Here is an 18,595-nt window from a genome sequence, read left to right as displayed (position 1 = left end):
AGCATAAAGTGAAGCATCATGTCCAATTAGAACAGAGAAGACGCACAGTGCACTTTGCATAATACAAAACTTTAAAAAGTATTCTAAACCGAGCTAATATGATTTATACCAGGACGATTTAAACCACTAGTACGCAAGACTAGATTTAAATCATGATTTTGAAACGTTAAGACTCATTCTTGCTGGTTGTTCTAATATTTACCATTTGAAACCAGATGAAGATTTCAAAATTAGAATAATATATCATAACTGGTTTTGTTATATACCATTAGAAATACATAGATGAACCATCTCCAGTTTAATAGATTGGAGAACAACCTAATGGGTTATTATTCCAGGCACCATGCCCACTTCAGTAATGTGAACTGGTCATGGTGTCTGCATACACAGCATTTTACTGCAGTGTAACTCCACATCTGGCAGCATCACTGGAGCATCATTTGCCAGCCCAGAACAAAGGCCCAGACTGGCTACTGTCACTTTTGTGCATATATCTATACACAGAAATAATAACAGGTGCTCATTCATTGGCTGAGAGGAGTAAATTGATGCTCTCTGCAAATCAATGAGTGACAGGACTGGCATTCAGCTTCTGAAGCTCTACTAAAGCTGGATGTCAATTCTGCTGAACTGGACTTTTGGCACCCGATGGAAACCAATGTAACGGTTTCCAGCAATACCGGGGAATGGAGCCCGGGCACTGCTACGGTCATAATCTCTAGAGCGGGCTGTGGGGGTTATGAGGTTTAAAGCAACCCTTTAAAGTAAAGGTGTTCATTGTGTGGACATAGATTTGCAGAAAAACAATGGAATAAAGGTAAATTCTGAACTTTGAATGTTTATTTTAAAACATGCTTGCAGTTTAAAAATATCTGCAGACACAAGTTAAATAACTTGGATTAATAGAATTAGTTTACCAAATATTTAAATAAACAAACAGCCACATGCTACAGAATTAAATTTTGTATGCCAAATATAATTTGGTCTATAACGAATCTTAAAAGAAACATATACGTGTGTGAGGGCTCCAAAGAAAAAATGTAAAGATAATTCCAGCACAAAGAGATGTGATAATCTCAACTGTAAAGAAACATAACTTCTAAATAATAAACAAAGGATAATAAAATGAGTGTGTGTGTATATATGAGAGAGCAACCATGTCTGTTGTCGTCCCACTATATGGCTAGAATACAAATCGCAACTAATCAATCAAATTGTATATAAATGATACGCTGTGTGTCTCCTAATTTGTTACAAAGTAGTTTCAAATTTGGTTACAGGAGAAATAGTAAAACACAACACTCAACGGTTACCAAATTTGAAACTACTTTGTAACAAATTATATATATAGTGGGACGACAACAGACACGGTTGCTCTCTCATATATACACAAACACTTATTTTATTATCCTTTGTTTATTATTTAGAAGTTATGTTTCTTTACAGTTGAGATAATTCCAGCACAAAGAGATGTGATAATCTTTGAGTTTTTTTCTTTGGAGCGCTCACACACATATACGTTTATTTTATTTAATAAATAGTTTAGTCGCTCTTTTGTCGTGAAGCAGCCCTGTTATACAATAACTTTAGCAACAAGAATCTGTGATATTACCATTTGTTTATATTCGGTTACCTGTTACTTGTTTATTTATGTTCTATAACATATCTTATATAGAAAACTATCAATAATCAATAAAAATCCAATGTAAATTAAAGATAAAACAATTTTAATTTAACTACATTTGTTTATTATTCGCATTTATATAGAGCAGCTCTTTACAATATCATAAAGGGAAAAATTTAACAGTAGATGAAACAATTACAAAATGTTGCAGGAGCCATAAGTCGATGAGAAACTTCAATAGCTAAGAATTGAAGATCTTCTGTAGTAAGCAGCGAGCCTGAGATACATTCACAAATGGTCTCTCATTGTGAAATGGAATGTACCACTGCAAGATATTCTTGCCCAGTTGGCTCTCGATACACTCTTTGGGATAAATGGATCAAAAAAACTAACTATGAGATAACGCTTCCCTATTTTCTCCTGCTAAAATCTTCTATAAATGTATGAAATCGTATCTACCACAACCAACCTCTAGAGCATATATGCTCCCCCTGCCTTGAGCCCTCTATATTAATCTAGAAGAGAAAAGGGATTAGCAGATAATCAATTATAGAGATACACTAAATATACCCTACATCCTAGCTACTTGTCATTGTCTATGTTTTTGTATTTGTATGTACATCTAAAAAGTAAAAAAAAAAAGTCGACGAGGACCCAGCTCAAACAAGCTTACATAATATATATTTATATATTTTTAAAAAAAAAATTTTTTAGTTACCACTGTGATCCAGAACAAAGTCATCTTGGGCATATCGGTATTTCTCAGGTCCACAGGCAATGAAAACATCATCTTCTCCAAAAAAGTCTTGAAGACATGTTATCTGTAATATTACAAAAAAAGGTATTTAGCTATCGATGAGTTATCAAACAAGCTATTTATGCTCACCAAACCTTTAACTAAACAAAAGGGTGTGAACACTGGTGTGAACAAAGAATTCAGCTATTCTAACACGAGAATACTGCAAAACACATACAAAAAAAATACAAATTAAATAGCAAATCTTATAAAAAGCATATAAGATGATGGTTTCCAACTTGCGACAAGGCACAGCAAAAATAAGATGCAAGTGAAACTTATGAAATTAGAGCCCATTTTGAATTATAAAATAAATCAATAATAATTAGGAGATCCATGATCAAGAGCAGATTCCAAACTTGCATTTAAAAATAATCTTCTTACAGAAATGTAAAGGGACGCTCCAATGTCCAAAGAAAAAATAGAAAATTTTATTTAAAGTCCCTATCTAGTAGATATACCCACAATAAACCATGCATGACTTCAATTAAAACAGACTGCAAACATTGCAGATCTCATCTGCAGCCTTTGCAAGCACTGCACTTCTAACCCCGCTCAGACTTTCTATGTCCAATGCCAGACTTCCCAATGCAGCTTAATGCGAAGTCTTTGCACGGCAGTTGCTTTGGTCAGTCGCTGCCTCTTGAATATAGCACCACTGAGCTAAACAACCAGAGAGTAACATGACCTGTTTTATAGATAACCAGGAGGTGTAATAAGGTCAATTGATAAGAGGACAGACTCTTGATAGCTAACCCACATCAGCTTGCTGAAGTGTTTTAGGGGTCTGGAATATTCTTTTTAAATACGAAAAGAATTAAAAGCATACAAAACCAGTATTGGATTAAAAAAAAAACAAAAAAAAAAAAAAACCTGCAAGTAAATTTTATTTATGGATTGTGTCTTAAATTAAAAAGTACCCAACATACATTCTAATTATCCTTTCTTCCAGATGCTCCATATTGCTGGTATGCATAGGCACGGGGTGAGTCCAGGCACCTGGAAAATACACAGTGGGATGATGGCCTTTAATTGGATGTGATTTACAACCAGGACCCTCATTCTAGCAATGTGCTGCACTGCAGGACACAGTCTCATTTGTACCTGCCTCTGTTGCAGGGGGGCATGAGAGCACTCACACCTTGTGTTACATGGCCAGTGACTGGCTGCTTTATCTCCTCTCCCTCTAGTGGTTTATAACATTGCTACTAGAAAGGACTGTTTCTGATTCCCACCCCCCCCCCTCCCCATTTCAGGAAGGTGGCACTCCTAATCCTGCAACTAGTGATGCGATGCCACCTCAAACAGGCTTGTGCAGGAGTGAGATTTCGAAGAGGCAAAGTACATCCTTATGTAGGGAACAGTTACACTTTACTTTATATGGACATCTAGGGTGGTTGGTACGGGGGGAGGAGGGAATAACGTGCAGCAGGGAGTTATGTTTTCCAACTAGATGGCTGCTCACTTCCTTAAACTCAACTTATCCAAAACTGAACTTCTGGTATTTCCTCCCTCAAGTGTTGCTACTCCTGTTTCTGTCTCGCTCCATGTTAATGGTGCTGCCATCAGGCTCGTTGCCTAGGTGTTCTCTTTGACTCCGACCTCTCCTTCACCCCTCATGTCCAGTCTATCGCCAAATCCTGTTGCTTCCATCTCAAAAACATTGCGTGCATCCGCCCCTACTTAACGCCAGATGCAGCTAAGGTGCTGGTCCATGCCACTGTCCTCTCTTGCCTTGACTACTGCAATCCACTTCTCAGAGGTCTTACATGTTTCCAACTTGCCCCACTGCAGTCCATAATGAATGCGGCGATGAGGCTAATTTTCCTGTCCGCCCGCACCTCCCATGCCTCACCCCTCTGTCAGTCCCTGCATTGGCTTCCCGTAAGATATAGGGCTCAATATAAAATTCTGCTTCTTGCTTTCAAGTCCCTACATAATGCTGCTACCACCTATCTATTCTCCCTATCACACAAGTATGTCCCGTCTAGGCCCCTACTCTCTGCGTCTATCCTTTGTTCATACTCACAACTCTGATGCTCGCATTTAGGACTTCTCTAAGGCTGCACCATTCCTTTAGAACTCCCTTCCCCTCTCTCGTAGACTCTTACTCAATCTCCACTTCTTCAAAAATATCATTGTTAATAAACAATGAGCCACACAAGGACTTCCTGACTGACCGGGAGGTTGTAAACCCAGGGCTAACTGTTAGACCTTGTCGAACTCCCTGAGTTCTTTACTACAAACATATATGGTGGAAGCATCCTGTATTCTTAGGCCAATGAATTTTCCTGTATAACCTTGCTATGTTACCATTTTGTTATGATATTACCTTGTTATGTCGGAACATGAATACAAAGGACATGTAGTCCTATGATTTGTGGTCTCCCCTCCCTCTCCCCCCCCCCCATCCTTCTTTCCTTCTGTAACCCAACTCCCCTCCCCTTTTCATTTGAAAAAATAAAAGTCAAATTTGAAAAAAAAAAATATCATTAAAAACTCACTTTTTCACAAAGGCATATCAATTAAACTGTTAATGGCTCAAAAAAAAAAAAAAAAAAAAAAACACCCCCAAAAACCACGAAGTTTTCAATGAGTACTATTCTAACAATCTACTTCCCTTTTGTGTCACTTTAACCCACTCCCTCTAGCATATAAGCTAATTGAGCAGGGCCCTCAACCCCTCTGTTTCTGTGCAGCAAACTTGTCTGGTTACAACTACATGTTTGTTAGTCCACCCATTGTAAAGCGCTATGGAATTTGTTGGCGCTATATAAATATAATAATAATAAGAGAATAAAGTTTGGAATCTAATTTTAATCTCAAATCATAAAGCACAGGGGAATTGCAAGTGTTTATGAATGGGTCTGCACAAATGGCTGAATGTGTATTTGTGATTGTATGTGTGTATATATAAGAGTATGGCTGCATGCAAATATACAAAAGTTTCTGTGAGTGTGTATGTATGTATGTATGTATGTGGGTTTCTTGGTGTAGATATACATGAATGTGTTTGTGTTTATCTGTGTGTGTGTGTGTGTGTGTGTGTAAATGGTTATTTGTGTGTGCATATGTTAAAGCACCTGCTTGTGCATGTGTGGGCGTATTATGCACGGTGATGGATTGCAGTCTCGATATGAGTGTACTTGTGTGTTAGTGGACTCTTATTTAATTTTGTGGAGTTCATAAGATGATGCTGAATTTGAAAAAAAAAAATGTAAAACTGGGCTGTTATTCCATGAAACATCTCCCAATCACATGACAGCTACCCACATAGTCAGACACCTCACTCGCAGCTACCAACACAAATAACTCATAGCTACACACACACCACCCACACATAGCCGAACACCTCACTCACAGCTAACTACACATCACTTCCACATACACCCACACATCATGCACTGCAACGCAGATTGCTCTTAACTACCCAAACATATCTCTCACAGCTAGCCATTACATCACACACACACACACCTCACATGCAGCTACAACACTTACAGCCACCCTACACAGTTACCTTACACTCACACAGCCTTTTAGAGAATTTCCAAGTGCACACTATAATGAAATGTGCTGTGCACGCCTATGCTGGTATGTTAGTGTGTAGCAGGGCTGTACAGTACAGTAATAATACTAACAGAATGAGTCTTCAAACAATAAATTGGTCATGTAAAAAAAAAAAAAATACATTGTTCTAAATCACATTTCAGTAGCAAAAATTGTTAGTTATTCGTAAGACCCACAAATGTCTCAAGAAAGCAAGCTCCTGGCAACAACCCACTCACACTCCTAAAATGAAAGTATCCCTCTTTGTCCATTTGAAATATTGGGAGGTATGAATCGGTACTCATTTTCACAATGGCCAGTGTTTCAATTTTAAACTTTTGTTTTCTACAAGCTGTCTGATTCAATAAATACAGTACTAAACTGTTAAAGTAAAGGGGGCAGTATATTATTCAGACTCACAAGTGGACAAATATAAACCAACCAACATACAAAATACATCTACCCGTTTTAAGCAGATACCATTAAAGCAGCATTCGATGCATACTCCAAGCACCTCAAGGGATATAGATAGCTAATTTAATAAAGCCATTTAACTCCATTGCATTTTATTAGGACAGAATCGCTAAAGGCTGGAATTATTTACAGTGCACCTGGTGTGTAATGAAGCGAGAGGAGTGTTCTCACATGTCATAAGTTCATGGAATGCAGATGCAATTTATTCAGTATTTTAGTACGGATCTCAAAATGTTGCTGTGCTTTATCATAAATGAATTTCAGCTTTCAAAACATCCCCAATGTTGTGCTTAAAATTCCAAGACACGCCAACACACACACACGACAACTTGCCAAATGTGACAAAGGAATTCCATACAACAGACTCTGAAATTGTTTCTTCAAAAAGTCCTAAAAAATCATTACAAGTTATTTATTGGTTAAATCAAGTAGGATTTTGCACATCCTCCTCTGCCTTATTAGAGAATATTTTTTTATTTTTAGATTTGCACTTTGTAACCAAAAGCTTGACAAATTTCTACTTCCCATTGTGCAACTTAAAAGCATAACCTTAAACAAAAAACATTTGCTTCTTCTGTGCCAATTGAAAAAGGAAGTGTACAGACCCTGTCGCAGAGTTCTAATAATATATTCCCCTGCATTCCGCTTGGACAAAAGCGAACAAATAAAACGCAGAGGCAGATTGCCAGTGAATTTCTGAAAACAGCTGACTCAACCCAGCCACTCTGTTTCAGTGAATACATTAACCAGCAGCATGTAGGATTGTGTAAGCTTCCCACTCCAGGGAGCTTAGTAGATTTGTTCAGGCTTTTTTACACAGTCTTTCAATTTTATACAAGATTCTGACGATGTTTCAACAAATGAGAACAAAAGGGTTTCCAGCTCAATACATTTTGGCAACGGTCACAATTCTGAAATAGTTTGAGAAAACATTTAGTGGAGGCATTTATTAAAATGAAAGAGGTTGGGATGGTTCAACAGTAACAGTAGATGTGACCGAGTTTATAGATCAAAATAGATTTATGCCTTTAGCTCCCTTTAGCTATAATAAGCAGAGAGTCTAAAAACAAAAAATCAAACAAGTAAGGAATGCTAGGTTTTATATATTTTGCATTATGTAAGCAAACATACCTTGTCCAAAACAATACACACAATGAAAGAAAATTCAAAAGCAAAACAAAAAATAAAATAAAAATCAAACCCCACCACCCCCCAAAAGTAACCTAAAAACTAGAAGAGACAAGTTTCTGAAGAGGACATGTGCTGCTCAGTGTAATTGATACCATACCAGTCTAAAGATGCTATTATACTGTACAGACATAATCCAAGATTTCATGTAACCTTATCCTAGACAACTCAAGATATAAAGTCATCCATAAGGAACGCAAGGCAAAAGCCAGACATGCAGTGATCTTGTATTCTAGGATGGTATGCATTTGTTTCTCAGAGCAAACCCTCTTTATTGCTCAATTCCACCATTTCACCCCCCCTCCCACCCCACCCAAAAAAAAAAAAAAAAAAAAACGGAAAAAAGAAAATACATCACACACACAAAAACTCTTTTCTTTCACAGCTATAGATATGTAAACTATAAATGCTACAAAAAAAAAAAAACAACACTTGTACAGGTGTACTTTGAAGGCAACATTATTTTGTTTGTTTTTAAAGCCCCATTAGAATAGCCTAATGGTTATTTTTTTCCCAAGGATAGTAGCATTGCCAACTTTACAATGTATCCCATATAGACTCCTTAATTGAACACGTCAAACCCCTAAAGCAAGCATTCCAGCTTTATCAAGTGCTTTAGAGTGTAAAATTAGTGCATCGCTTGTCTTTTGTTTTTTGATCAAATGGCTAATTTCAAAAGAAAAAGAAACATCCAACTGTCCCATACAGCCAGGACAATTCCCTTCCTCACTTAAGATGGAAGTCAGGCTTTAGGTTACACAAGTTATTCTTTCTAGATTATGCAATATTTTAAATAACTCACATTTTCAGCTTAGAATATTTTATTTTGTGTACTATTTCCCATGCACTTTACTTCTCCTTACTATTACTTGCTATTTAGAGATTCATTGGATTTTTCTCTCTCCTTGCTAGAGAGCTCTAATTTGACCATTCCATATTTCTCTGCCAAATATCTCAGACTGTATATTCTGTTCTTCAGCTGTCTGGAATAAAAGGAAATCATGACATGTCACACATGTCATGTGTCCTTAAGGGGTTAAAGGGTAAATAATACGGTAACACTTTTCATCATGCAAAGTCCTTTTGAAAAGGATAGATAGTTTTAGGTGGAAGTAAGAAGTGTTTATAAATGATAATATAGGGCAGTGCTGGCTAAGTTTCAGATGAAAAACATCAGGTTTGAAACTTCAAAACCTATTTTGGTACATTACCAGGCAATATAAAGAAAAGATTTCCTTGGGAGCACACCCTAATGAAATATGCTCTGAACACTTATGGACATTCCATTAACATAGCACAAAGCTTAGAACAGATCACCATTGAGACTCCAATAAAATAAAAAAAAAATAAAAAAATAGACGATAAAGCAATGAATACTTATGGTTTTCTGTAAAGCACATGTGAAAGACTCAAGAACACATAACTTCAGACTATGAAATTGTATTTTGAGAATCACCTTGCACAAACAACAGGGAGATTCATTTAGAGCCATTAGTTTGTTTCACTGCTGCATTCAATCATTACTGTATTTATACTTCTTACAAATTGCAATGTGTAACACTGAGGCTTTAGATATTTCAGCCAGAGACTCAGGAAAAAGTATAATCTCGCTTATTGTTATATTGTAATAGAATAGAGAAATTAACACTCTGCAGAAATATCCCTTGTGTGGGTTTTTATTATATGGGCTACAGACAAAACAAATTCAGAAGGCAGTGGAAAATAATTAAACATACACATAATTCTAACAAATAAGTAAATCTATACATTGGATAGTCTCCATTATAAAGTATCATCTATCCCACAGGTAAACAAAACATTAGTTAGCGATGATCCCAATTACATGTGGAAATTAGTCCTTTATTTTTACAAACTTACTTATAACCTCACTGAATGAAATGAATGCTGATATACAGCTACCCCTATTCTTTCCTCACAGCAGAAAAGGACACTTCCAAAAATCTGGAAGTTAGATATGCAAGAGCAGAGGTGGCCAAAAAGGTAGATCCCCAAAACTACAGCTTCCATGATGTTGTCATTTTAAAGGCACGCAAAGCATCATGGGAGTTTTAGTTCTACAATAGCGATGTCGCGAACATAACATTTTCGGTTCGCAAACGGCGAACGCGAACTTCCTCAAATGTTCGCGAACCGGGCTAACCGCCATAGACTTCAATGGGCAGGCAAATTTTAAAACCCACATGGACTCTTTCTGGCCACAATAGTCCATCACTATTGTGGCCAGAAAGAGTCCATGTGGGTTTTAAAAGTTGTTTCAAGGGGACTAACACCTGGACTGTGGCATGCCGGGGGGGGATCTATGGCAAAACTCCCATGGAAAATTACACAGTTGATGCAGAGTCCGGTTTTAATCCATAAAGGGCATAAATCATCTAACATTCCTAAATCACAATGGATATGGATTGACACCTGACATATGACATATTGACACCTTGACATATGGATTGACACCTGTCCTCAGAGACCCTGATACACACTGACACAGAGCAGAATAGGGACTGTTCCCCCTACATAGGGTCACTTGGCAGATATGGATTGACACCTGTCCTCAGGGATCCTGATACACACTGACACAGAGCAGAATAGGGACTGTTCCCCCTACATAGGGTCACTTGGCAGATATGGATTGAAACCTGTCCTCAGAGACCCTGATACACACTGACACAGAGCAGAATAGGGAATATTCACTAAATGCCAAACATTGTTATACAGGGGAATATTAAGTAAATAAGGATAAGGGGGGACCTACTGTCCTCCCCCCCGGCCCCACCCGTGAGCGGTGGGTGGGGGCCATAAAAATAATGAGGGGGGGACCTACTGTATGATGTTGTATCGATCAGGTAGTGTAAGGGTTACGCCCACTTCACAGTGACAGACCAAACTCCCCATTTAACGCACCGCAAACAGTCCATTTGCACAACCGCAAACTCCCCATTTGCACAAGGTTGGATACCAAGCTAGCCATGTCCCGTTCCTTGTCTTCACTGATGTCATTGAAGGTCTCTTCCTCCACCCAGCCACGTACAACACCAAGGGTCCTGAAAGGTGACAACAAGCCCCTGGGACGCCTGCTGTGTTTGGTCTTCCACCTCCTCAAAGCCACCTTCCTCCTCTGACTCCTCTTCTTCAGACTCCTCTCTCTGCGTTGCCTCTCTCTGCGTTATTATAAGGTGTGTTAAGTAGTACTATTCTTATCAGTTTAATCCCTGTTACGAGTAGAGGACTATTTCCTTCGCCAAACCCCTTCAAAGATGGAAAAAGCAGTATCAGTGGAAGAAACGAGGAAATGTGGTCAGGTGGTGGTGCCAGCCCCACCGAGGGCTTGTACCCAGGTATGCTAATAAACTGAAAAAAGAAAAAATCTCCCAAGAAGGAGATCTAAAACTGGCATAGGAAAAGGTTAGACAACTATAATAAAGTGATACCTACAAATCCTAGTAAGCATAGGTGTATAATAGAGGGGGAAAGGGAAAGCAGAGTAATGCTTCCTAATACCATGGTTAGTACCCTTTGTTAAAGTAAATTGAGTAATGGACAAAAGTCTTTATTGTATCATTTATAAATAACAAAGGGATACTATACTCATTCCCCTATAGTGGCTAATTGTGTAATAATGGTAATACTATTACCTATTATATAATATTGCCAGGGGCAAGGAAAGTCCCTCTAAATAGATGGGTATAGGCAGAGAGTATGGAGACCGGAGTGATGCTGTCATAAAAAGTGTCAATAAGGTGATATAAAAGTTAAATGTATCACAGACACACAGCCACCCTTTCTCTTAGCTAGTTTCCAGAAATGCTGGATAGGTAGAAGGGCTATAAAGACCCAGAGAGGTCTAAGAAGAATCCTCTAAACTAGCCCTAATCTCCTTAAACACCTTCAAGGGTGTTCTAAGCTAAAGCTCAATCTAAACGTTTAGATGACTGCCTGATTTCCCATCACAGATGCTGGCTAGGAATAACACTGTGCAAGACAAAGAGTGGGTCTAAGTGCCCATAGTGCAGTAAAGTGTCCCTAGTGAAGTGAAAAAGAGAATAACGAGCTGGCGCCCAAGAGAATAACGAGCTGGCGCCCAAGAGAATAACGAGCTGGCGCCCAAGAGAATAACGAGCTGGCGCCCAAGAGAATAACGAGCTGGCGCCCAAGAGAATAACGAGCTGGCGCCCAAGAGAATAACGAGCTGGCGCCCAAGAGAATAACGAGCTGGCGCCCAAGAGAATAACGAGCTGGCGCCCAAGAGAATAACGAGCTGGCGCCCAAGAGAATAACGAGCTGGCGCCCAAGAGAATAACGAGCTGGCGCCCAAGAGAATAACGAGCTGGCGCCCAAGAGAATAACGAGCTGGCGCCCAAGAGAATAACGAGCTGGCGCCCAAGAGAATAACGAGCTGGCGCCCAAGAGAATAACGAGCTGGCGCCCAAGAGAATAACGAGCTGGCGCCCAAGAGAATAACGAGCTGGCGCCCAAGAGAATAACGAGCTGGCGCCCAAGAGAATAACGAGCTGGCGCCCAAGAGAATAACGAGCTGGCGCCCAAGAGAATAACGAGCTGGCGCCCAACGCTCAAACATGTCCTTGACAGACACCTGACTGTGGGCAGATGAGCGGGAACTGCTCAAGGCGAGAGACGGAGTGGCGGATGGTTGAGAGGGGGCAAGGAGGACAGCAGTGGTTGATGTGGCTGAAGATGCTGGACCAGGAGGAGGATGGCGGCTTTGAGTTTGTGTGCTGCTTATACTCATGTGTTGATCCCATAGGCGTTTGTGATGTGCGATCATGTGCCTATGCAAAGCAGTTGTACCTAGGTGGCTGTTGGACTTCCCACGACTCAGTTTCTTTTGGCACAGGTTGCAAATGGCATCGCTGTTGTCAGAGGCAGACACACAAAAAAAATTCCACACTGCTGAGCTCTGCAATGACAGCATTCTGGTGGTGGACACAGCATGCGTTGATTGGCGTGCTGTCGGGCTGAACCTGGGTGCCGATGCATGCTGTCTGACTGTGCTACTAGCTCCTTGCGACTACCTCCCCCTGCTTCCAACTCGTCTCCTCCTCCTCTCTGTCTCCCCATCTGAACTTTCGCCCTGTTCTTCTTCTTGCCGAGCGGGCACCCACGTGACATCCATGGATGCATCATCATCAACCGCTTCACTTGTGTATCTGACAACTCAGCAAAGGAAGCAGCAGCGGGTACAACATCATCATCACCACACCGTACGTCCATGTGTGTAATGCTGCCTGACTGAGACATATCCCTGTTATCTACATCCTCTGGCAATAATGGTTGCGCATCACTCATTTCTTCAAACGGATGTGTAAATAACTCCTCTGACAGATAAAGTGAAGCGGCTGTGGTGCTAGTGTTGGTGGTGGCGGCAGGCGGGTGAGTGGTATCTTGAGAGGTGCCCGAAGCTAAGCTGGAGGAGGATTGTACGTCAAGGTTCCGAGCGGAAGCTGTATAAGATTGGGTGTCCTGTGTTAGCCAGTCAACTATGTCCTCAGAACTTTTCAAGTTCAGGGTACGTGGCCTCTGAAAACTGGGCATTATTCTAGGGCCAAAGGGAATCACAGCACCACAACCACGATGGCCCCTGCGGGGTGGCCTGCCTCTGCCTGTCATTTTTTTGGGGATTAGTGGTACTATGCGTGCAAGCTACTGTGAGACCAGATATGAGTGGCACTGTGCAGAGGTTGGCAGAGTACACACTGTAGGCCTGACACACCCGCTTGAAGACAACTACTGCTATTCAATCTATAACAGTGAAAAGTTGTTTTGTTTTTAAATGCACGCTATTGTGACACCAGATATGAGTGTCACTGTGCACTGGCAGAGGTTGGCAGAGTACACGCTGTAGGCCTGACACACACTTATGAAGGACACTGACTGCTATTATTTTACAGTCAAAAACTTTTTGTTTTTAAATGCACGCTATTGTGACACTAGATATGAGTGGCACTGTGCACTGGCAGTGGTTGGCAGAGTAGACGCTGTAGGCCTGACACACACGCTTGAAGACAACTAACTGCTATTCAATCTATTACAGTGAAAAAACATTTTTTGTTTTGAAATGCAAGCTATTGTGACACCAGATGAGTTGTGGCACTGGGCAAGTGGTCACAGTATCCACTGTGAGCCTGACACAGAAGCTGGCAGGCAGGCAACTGCAATTAGATTACACAGGAAAAAAAAAATCAGACTGATGTTCTAGCCCTAAAAAGGGCTTTTTGGGGTGCTGTCCTTACAGCAGAGATCAGATGAGTCCTTCAGGACTGTAGTGGACACTGAATATACTAGCCTAGCTATCCATTTCCCTATCAAATCAGCAGCAGCTACACTTTCCCTCCTCTCACTAAGAATGCAGCTTCAGAATGAATCTAAAATGGATGCTGTACAGGAGGTGGGAGGGTCTGGAAGGGAGGGTCTGCTGCTGATTGGCTGGAATGTGTCTGCTGACTGTGAGGCACAGGGTCAAAGTTTACTCAATGATGACGAATAGAGGGCGGATCGAACCGCGCATATGTTCGCCCGCCGTGGCGAACGCGAACATGCTATGTTCGCCAGGAACTATTCGCCAGCGAACCGTTCGGTACATCACTATTCTACAACATCTGGTGATCTACCTCTTGGGCACCTCTGCTCTAGCAGAGTACAAATGGGGATCCGTAGATGTTCTAAAATACATGCAATGACCAGCCATAGGTATCTATTGCACATTGCTCAAGAAGATGCTTGCTCCAATCAGCTGTTACCTAGAAAGGTAGATGGGAAATGGCGATATATTGCAGCATAAGCTGGTTGAAGCTCTTCCCCTTATCAAATATTATTATAAATCACATTTAAGACAAGATAGATTGTATTTCAAAAACATTTGAAAACAGATTTAACCTATATTCACTATGCATAGAACATCTAGCTGCCTTTTTACATTCTTGTCTTTCCTCTTATTTGAAGTTTTAAGTTTGAGCTTACTCAACATAAAGTATCATTTAAAAATAAACCTATATTTTTTGAAAAAAAAAATGTTTTCACATGCTCAACTATGTTGCATATGTTTTACAGAAGCTACACAGGAGTTTTATTTAATTTAATATACTACCCCTTACTCTTTATTCTAATAGGAATTTGTATATTCTTTAAAAGAACACTATAGCGTTAGGAATACAAGCATATATTTCCTAAAGCTCCACTGTTAGTAGTGTTAGCGTACCTAGTAAGATTCAGGACTCCCTAGGCAGCATTTACACTGTTCAGCATGCACAGACCGGCTATAAACCCCAGAACCTCTACATTAAGTTGCATTGGTTCTGGTGATTATAGTGTTCTTTAATTTGGTTTGACGTTTTACAGGGCCTCTGAAAAGTGCTGCTCTCCACCTCCACTACTGACAACAGAGAAGTTCATAAGCTGGAACCTCTGTTAGCAATCCTGAGCTTACATTGGCGTGGCGTGTGCCAGCACACTCCTGACATCATAAAGGCAAGCTGTAGTGGCAATGGTGCTTGGAGTGTTTATTTAAAGGGACACAATAACAAATACAAACAAGTGTTCCTAATGCTATAGTCACCAAATTTATGTTTCTTTATGCCACCTCCAAGCTAAAAAAAATAAAAAATAAGTTTAACTTTGCGTTGTTCTGTTGCTCTGCGTCTGTCCTGCCTCTTACTGTGATCCTCTATTTTGATGATCTCAGCCAATACAATGGGGAAGCACTGGGGGAGGGGCACTAGTGCGCATGGGAACCAAAGCACTGAACCAATCAAACTCCGGCTCTAGGAGCAGCATTTGATTGAGAACAGAGTTTAACTCTGTTCTTAACATAGAAGAGCCACTGGAGGGGTGTTAACTTTGCAATCAAAACATTCAATATTTTACACTGGTTAAAACTAGAGGGCCACTGCACCCAGAGCATTCCAGTGAAATTAAGCGGTCTGGGTGTCTTTATGCACTCTAACCATTTCATCTTATTAAATTGGTTATTGTGCCTGGAGTCCCCTGGATCTATCCCTCTGTTCAGCTTCAAACTATTTTCCAAAAATTGCCTGGTCACCCACAGCCCAGCTGGCAATATGGGTAAGGCAATTAGCCCAAGCAGCACAGCGGACTCACATTTAGCATTAAAAAAATGTTAACACTGGGGGGCGGGGCCTGACAGCCAAGATGGCCAGCCGCACAATTTGAGAGCTCCAGCAACCTCGGACGAAAACGTGAAAATACCGACTGACACAATAATATAAACGGCGCCCGGTGACCGGGAACAGTCACAGAACAGCAGTGGGAACACAATGATACCACCCCGGCACCGACACAACGCGGACAAGCCTCACACGACCATGCGGCCTAAACCGGAGCAAAGCCTGCAGCCTGAAGATGGCGGCCGATATACCGGCCAGGGGCTCACTCCTAAACGGGAACCAGCCCTGCCACCCCCCCCTATGGACCGGCGGGGGACATCCCGGTCCTCGCTGGGGACGACTACCCCCACAATCACACCTGCACAAGCGACTCAGTCGTCAAACGGACGAAGACTGCAGGATCCAGCTAAAATGGCGGCACGGACGCGACCTAAGGCCAAGCACCCATGCATCGCACCAAAGCACACAGGGGACTTTCTAAACTTGATATGCTCCTACCTATGGGCAAAGTTCAAAGCCAGAAGGCAACCTCATCGGATGGCAATGAGAGAGATGGTGGCGTGGATCCGCCCGGCCACGCGACGCACCCTGCAATGGCATCCCCCTCGCAAGCACAGAGCGACATCCAAAATAAAGCGGCACCAAAGCTTACGTAAGAGGCGGGAAACAAAGCCGGATCCCTCGATTGCCACAATTCATCGTCCCGGGCCCCGAGACAAGCTCGGATCTACACCTCGCACAGCGGTCCCAGAAACAGAGGACTGGCACAGCACAAGCCTGCACGCTACCATCCACAAAGCCCACGACAACGCAAACCAAAAAGCAGCGAGACAACACCCAGGGAGACGAAACCGGCGGAGAGCCCCTTCACGACCCACTGGGGAAAAGCGTGGACCCCCGTGTGTGCTCGGGACCCAGAAGAACTGCCCGACAGAGCGCCAGCGCTTCCCAGTGTCAGGGGTCGGCTGAACTTTAACCGAACTTACCCGTTCGTGCCAGAGTTTTGCAAACAGATATGTACTTTTACCTATGGTCTACCCTGATTCATAACATGCTCAGAAGCCCTTGCTAGAAATTTTTTATTTGATTTTTCTGTCCCTCTGCAGAATGTTTATCTATGTTTGTCCATGTATAACTGATCAGGCAAGCAACAACACTGCAAAATGTATCTTGCTAGTTAAAAATCTATACCAGCATAAGTACCAATCGATGGGAGCTAGGCCTGTTTAAATAGCCTGCATACTGGCCTATTTAACTACTTATAACAATCTCACTGAAGCCTAACGACTTCTTAACTACAAAGCTTAGCATACTTAATACTCACTACGAGTGTCCTATTCATTACCTTACTAGTAGCATTTACTCTGCTATAACCACGCCAGATGAACAGCTAGTAAATGCTTGTGAATCTTAAAAGGTCTCCGGGACCCACTGTTTAGCAATGTCTGACAATCCTGATGCATAACGTAACCTATTTTTACCTTGTTTCAAGCGTTGAACATTCCTATAAGCTACAGCACATGCAGTTGACCACTCATGTTAATATATTAAAAATGTGCAAAGTACCTAAATACCCCAATGTTATTAATGTCATTAAAACGTGTGTGGAATGCCGTCGGGGTACCACACACTCACTGTTATACCTTCATGCACTACAAAAATAAAGAATTAAAAAAAAAAAAAAATGTTAACACTGAATAGGACAGCACCAGAGGACTTCAGACTCCTTTCAAATTATGGGACAACTCCGGTTTGGAGGTTTCCATTAATTAAACTTTTAGAGGAAGGTATAAGCACAATCCACATGTCATTACAAAACAAACAAACACACACACACACACACACTTTGTCTCTCTAAAGAGGGAGCTGGTAGTCCAACAGTTTCCACATGGGCATGCAAGCTCTTCTTTACAGGCATTGCTGTAATAAAGATTTAACTGCTCCTTGAACATAATTTATTCCCTCTTTTATTCCTTGTGCTGAAAATCAGAAATCAGTTCTCACATTCATATAATTATGAGGCAGAATGGAGCTTGATTAGCAAAAATTAACAACCCGTGATCTGCAGCTGGGCATTGACAGGGACCATGAATTTTAACTTTATTCTTTCATAATGGAACCTGCATATATCATGTCCCTTTCGATTAAATATTGAAGATGAATGTTTGTTTTCTGCCCCCATCCAGCATATTCCTATTCCTATTCAAGAGACATAGGAGTTCCAAAAACCTTTAAGATAAGGTTTAGACACTTACAGCCATCTTTGTAATAAATGTGCTAATGCAATTAGAAGGGTGCGAGCACCTAAACAAATATGTAGTCGTGAGAATACCAAGCTCTTCTACTCATAAGTATTATAAAATAAAATAAATTAAACACAAAAACAAAAAAAAGCAAACCTAAATGAGTCACACTGCTTTAAAATGCACAAAAACATAAAATAAAAACATGCAAACAGACATGGGGGTTCATATATTATTTTGTTAAAAAGGTATACACAAATACATTCTGTCGTGGTAAGTCTACTAGCAGTATTGTGTGGAGTAATACTTTGTAATTAGTCATCTCCCGGTTGGATATTCTAAAGCAAAGACAATAAAATATTTTGAAGTTGAATGTTTCAGACTAATAATTTGCTGAACGAGCACTACATCCATAGAGAAGATCTTTTTTTTTGTGTAGCTTGCCAAATACAAAGAGAAACAAACATACAAATCATACAGCTAGATCTATTTACAGATGACCTTTGCTTCAAACTGTTGGATATTGATCATTCAAGTGGATGAAATAGGATGTGATTAATTTGTT

At 40.8% G+C, this 18,595-nt stretch overlaps 1 protein-coding gene across 5 annotated transcripts in view; it reads right to left on the bottom strand.

The window, feature by feature from the left end:
• Positions 1-18,595, bottom strand: part of DCLK2 (doublecortin like kinase 2) — a 107,423-nt gene that overhangs the window by 43,820 nt on the left and 45,008 nt on the right. For all 5 annotated transcript variants that reach the window (XR_010091257.1, XM_063458496.1, XM_063458497.1 and 2 more), the window contains exon 3: positions 2,343-2,445. Coding sequence is in view for 4 of the 5 variants with exons in the window: in XM_063458496.1 (XP_063314566.1) it covers positions 2,343-2,445 (103 nt within the window). In the remaining variant the exon portion in view is untranslated. The remainder of the gene's footprint in view (positions 1-2,342; positions 2,446-18,595) is intronic.

Source organism: Pelobates fuscus, chromosome 6 (genome assembly GCF_036172605.1).
Source record: "Pelobates fuscus isolate aPelFus1 chromosome 6, aPelFus1.pri, whole genome shotgun sequence".
Classification (NCBI taxonomy): domain Eukaryota; kingdom Metazoa; phylum Chordata; class Amphibia; order Anura; family Pelobatidae; genus Pelobates; species Pelobates fuscus.
Note: the sequence above shows the minus strand (reverse complement) of the source record. Positions and strands in the feature narration are given on the sequence as shown.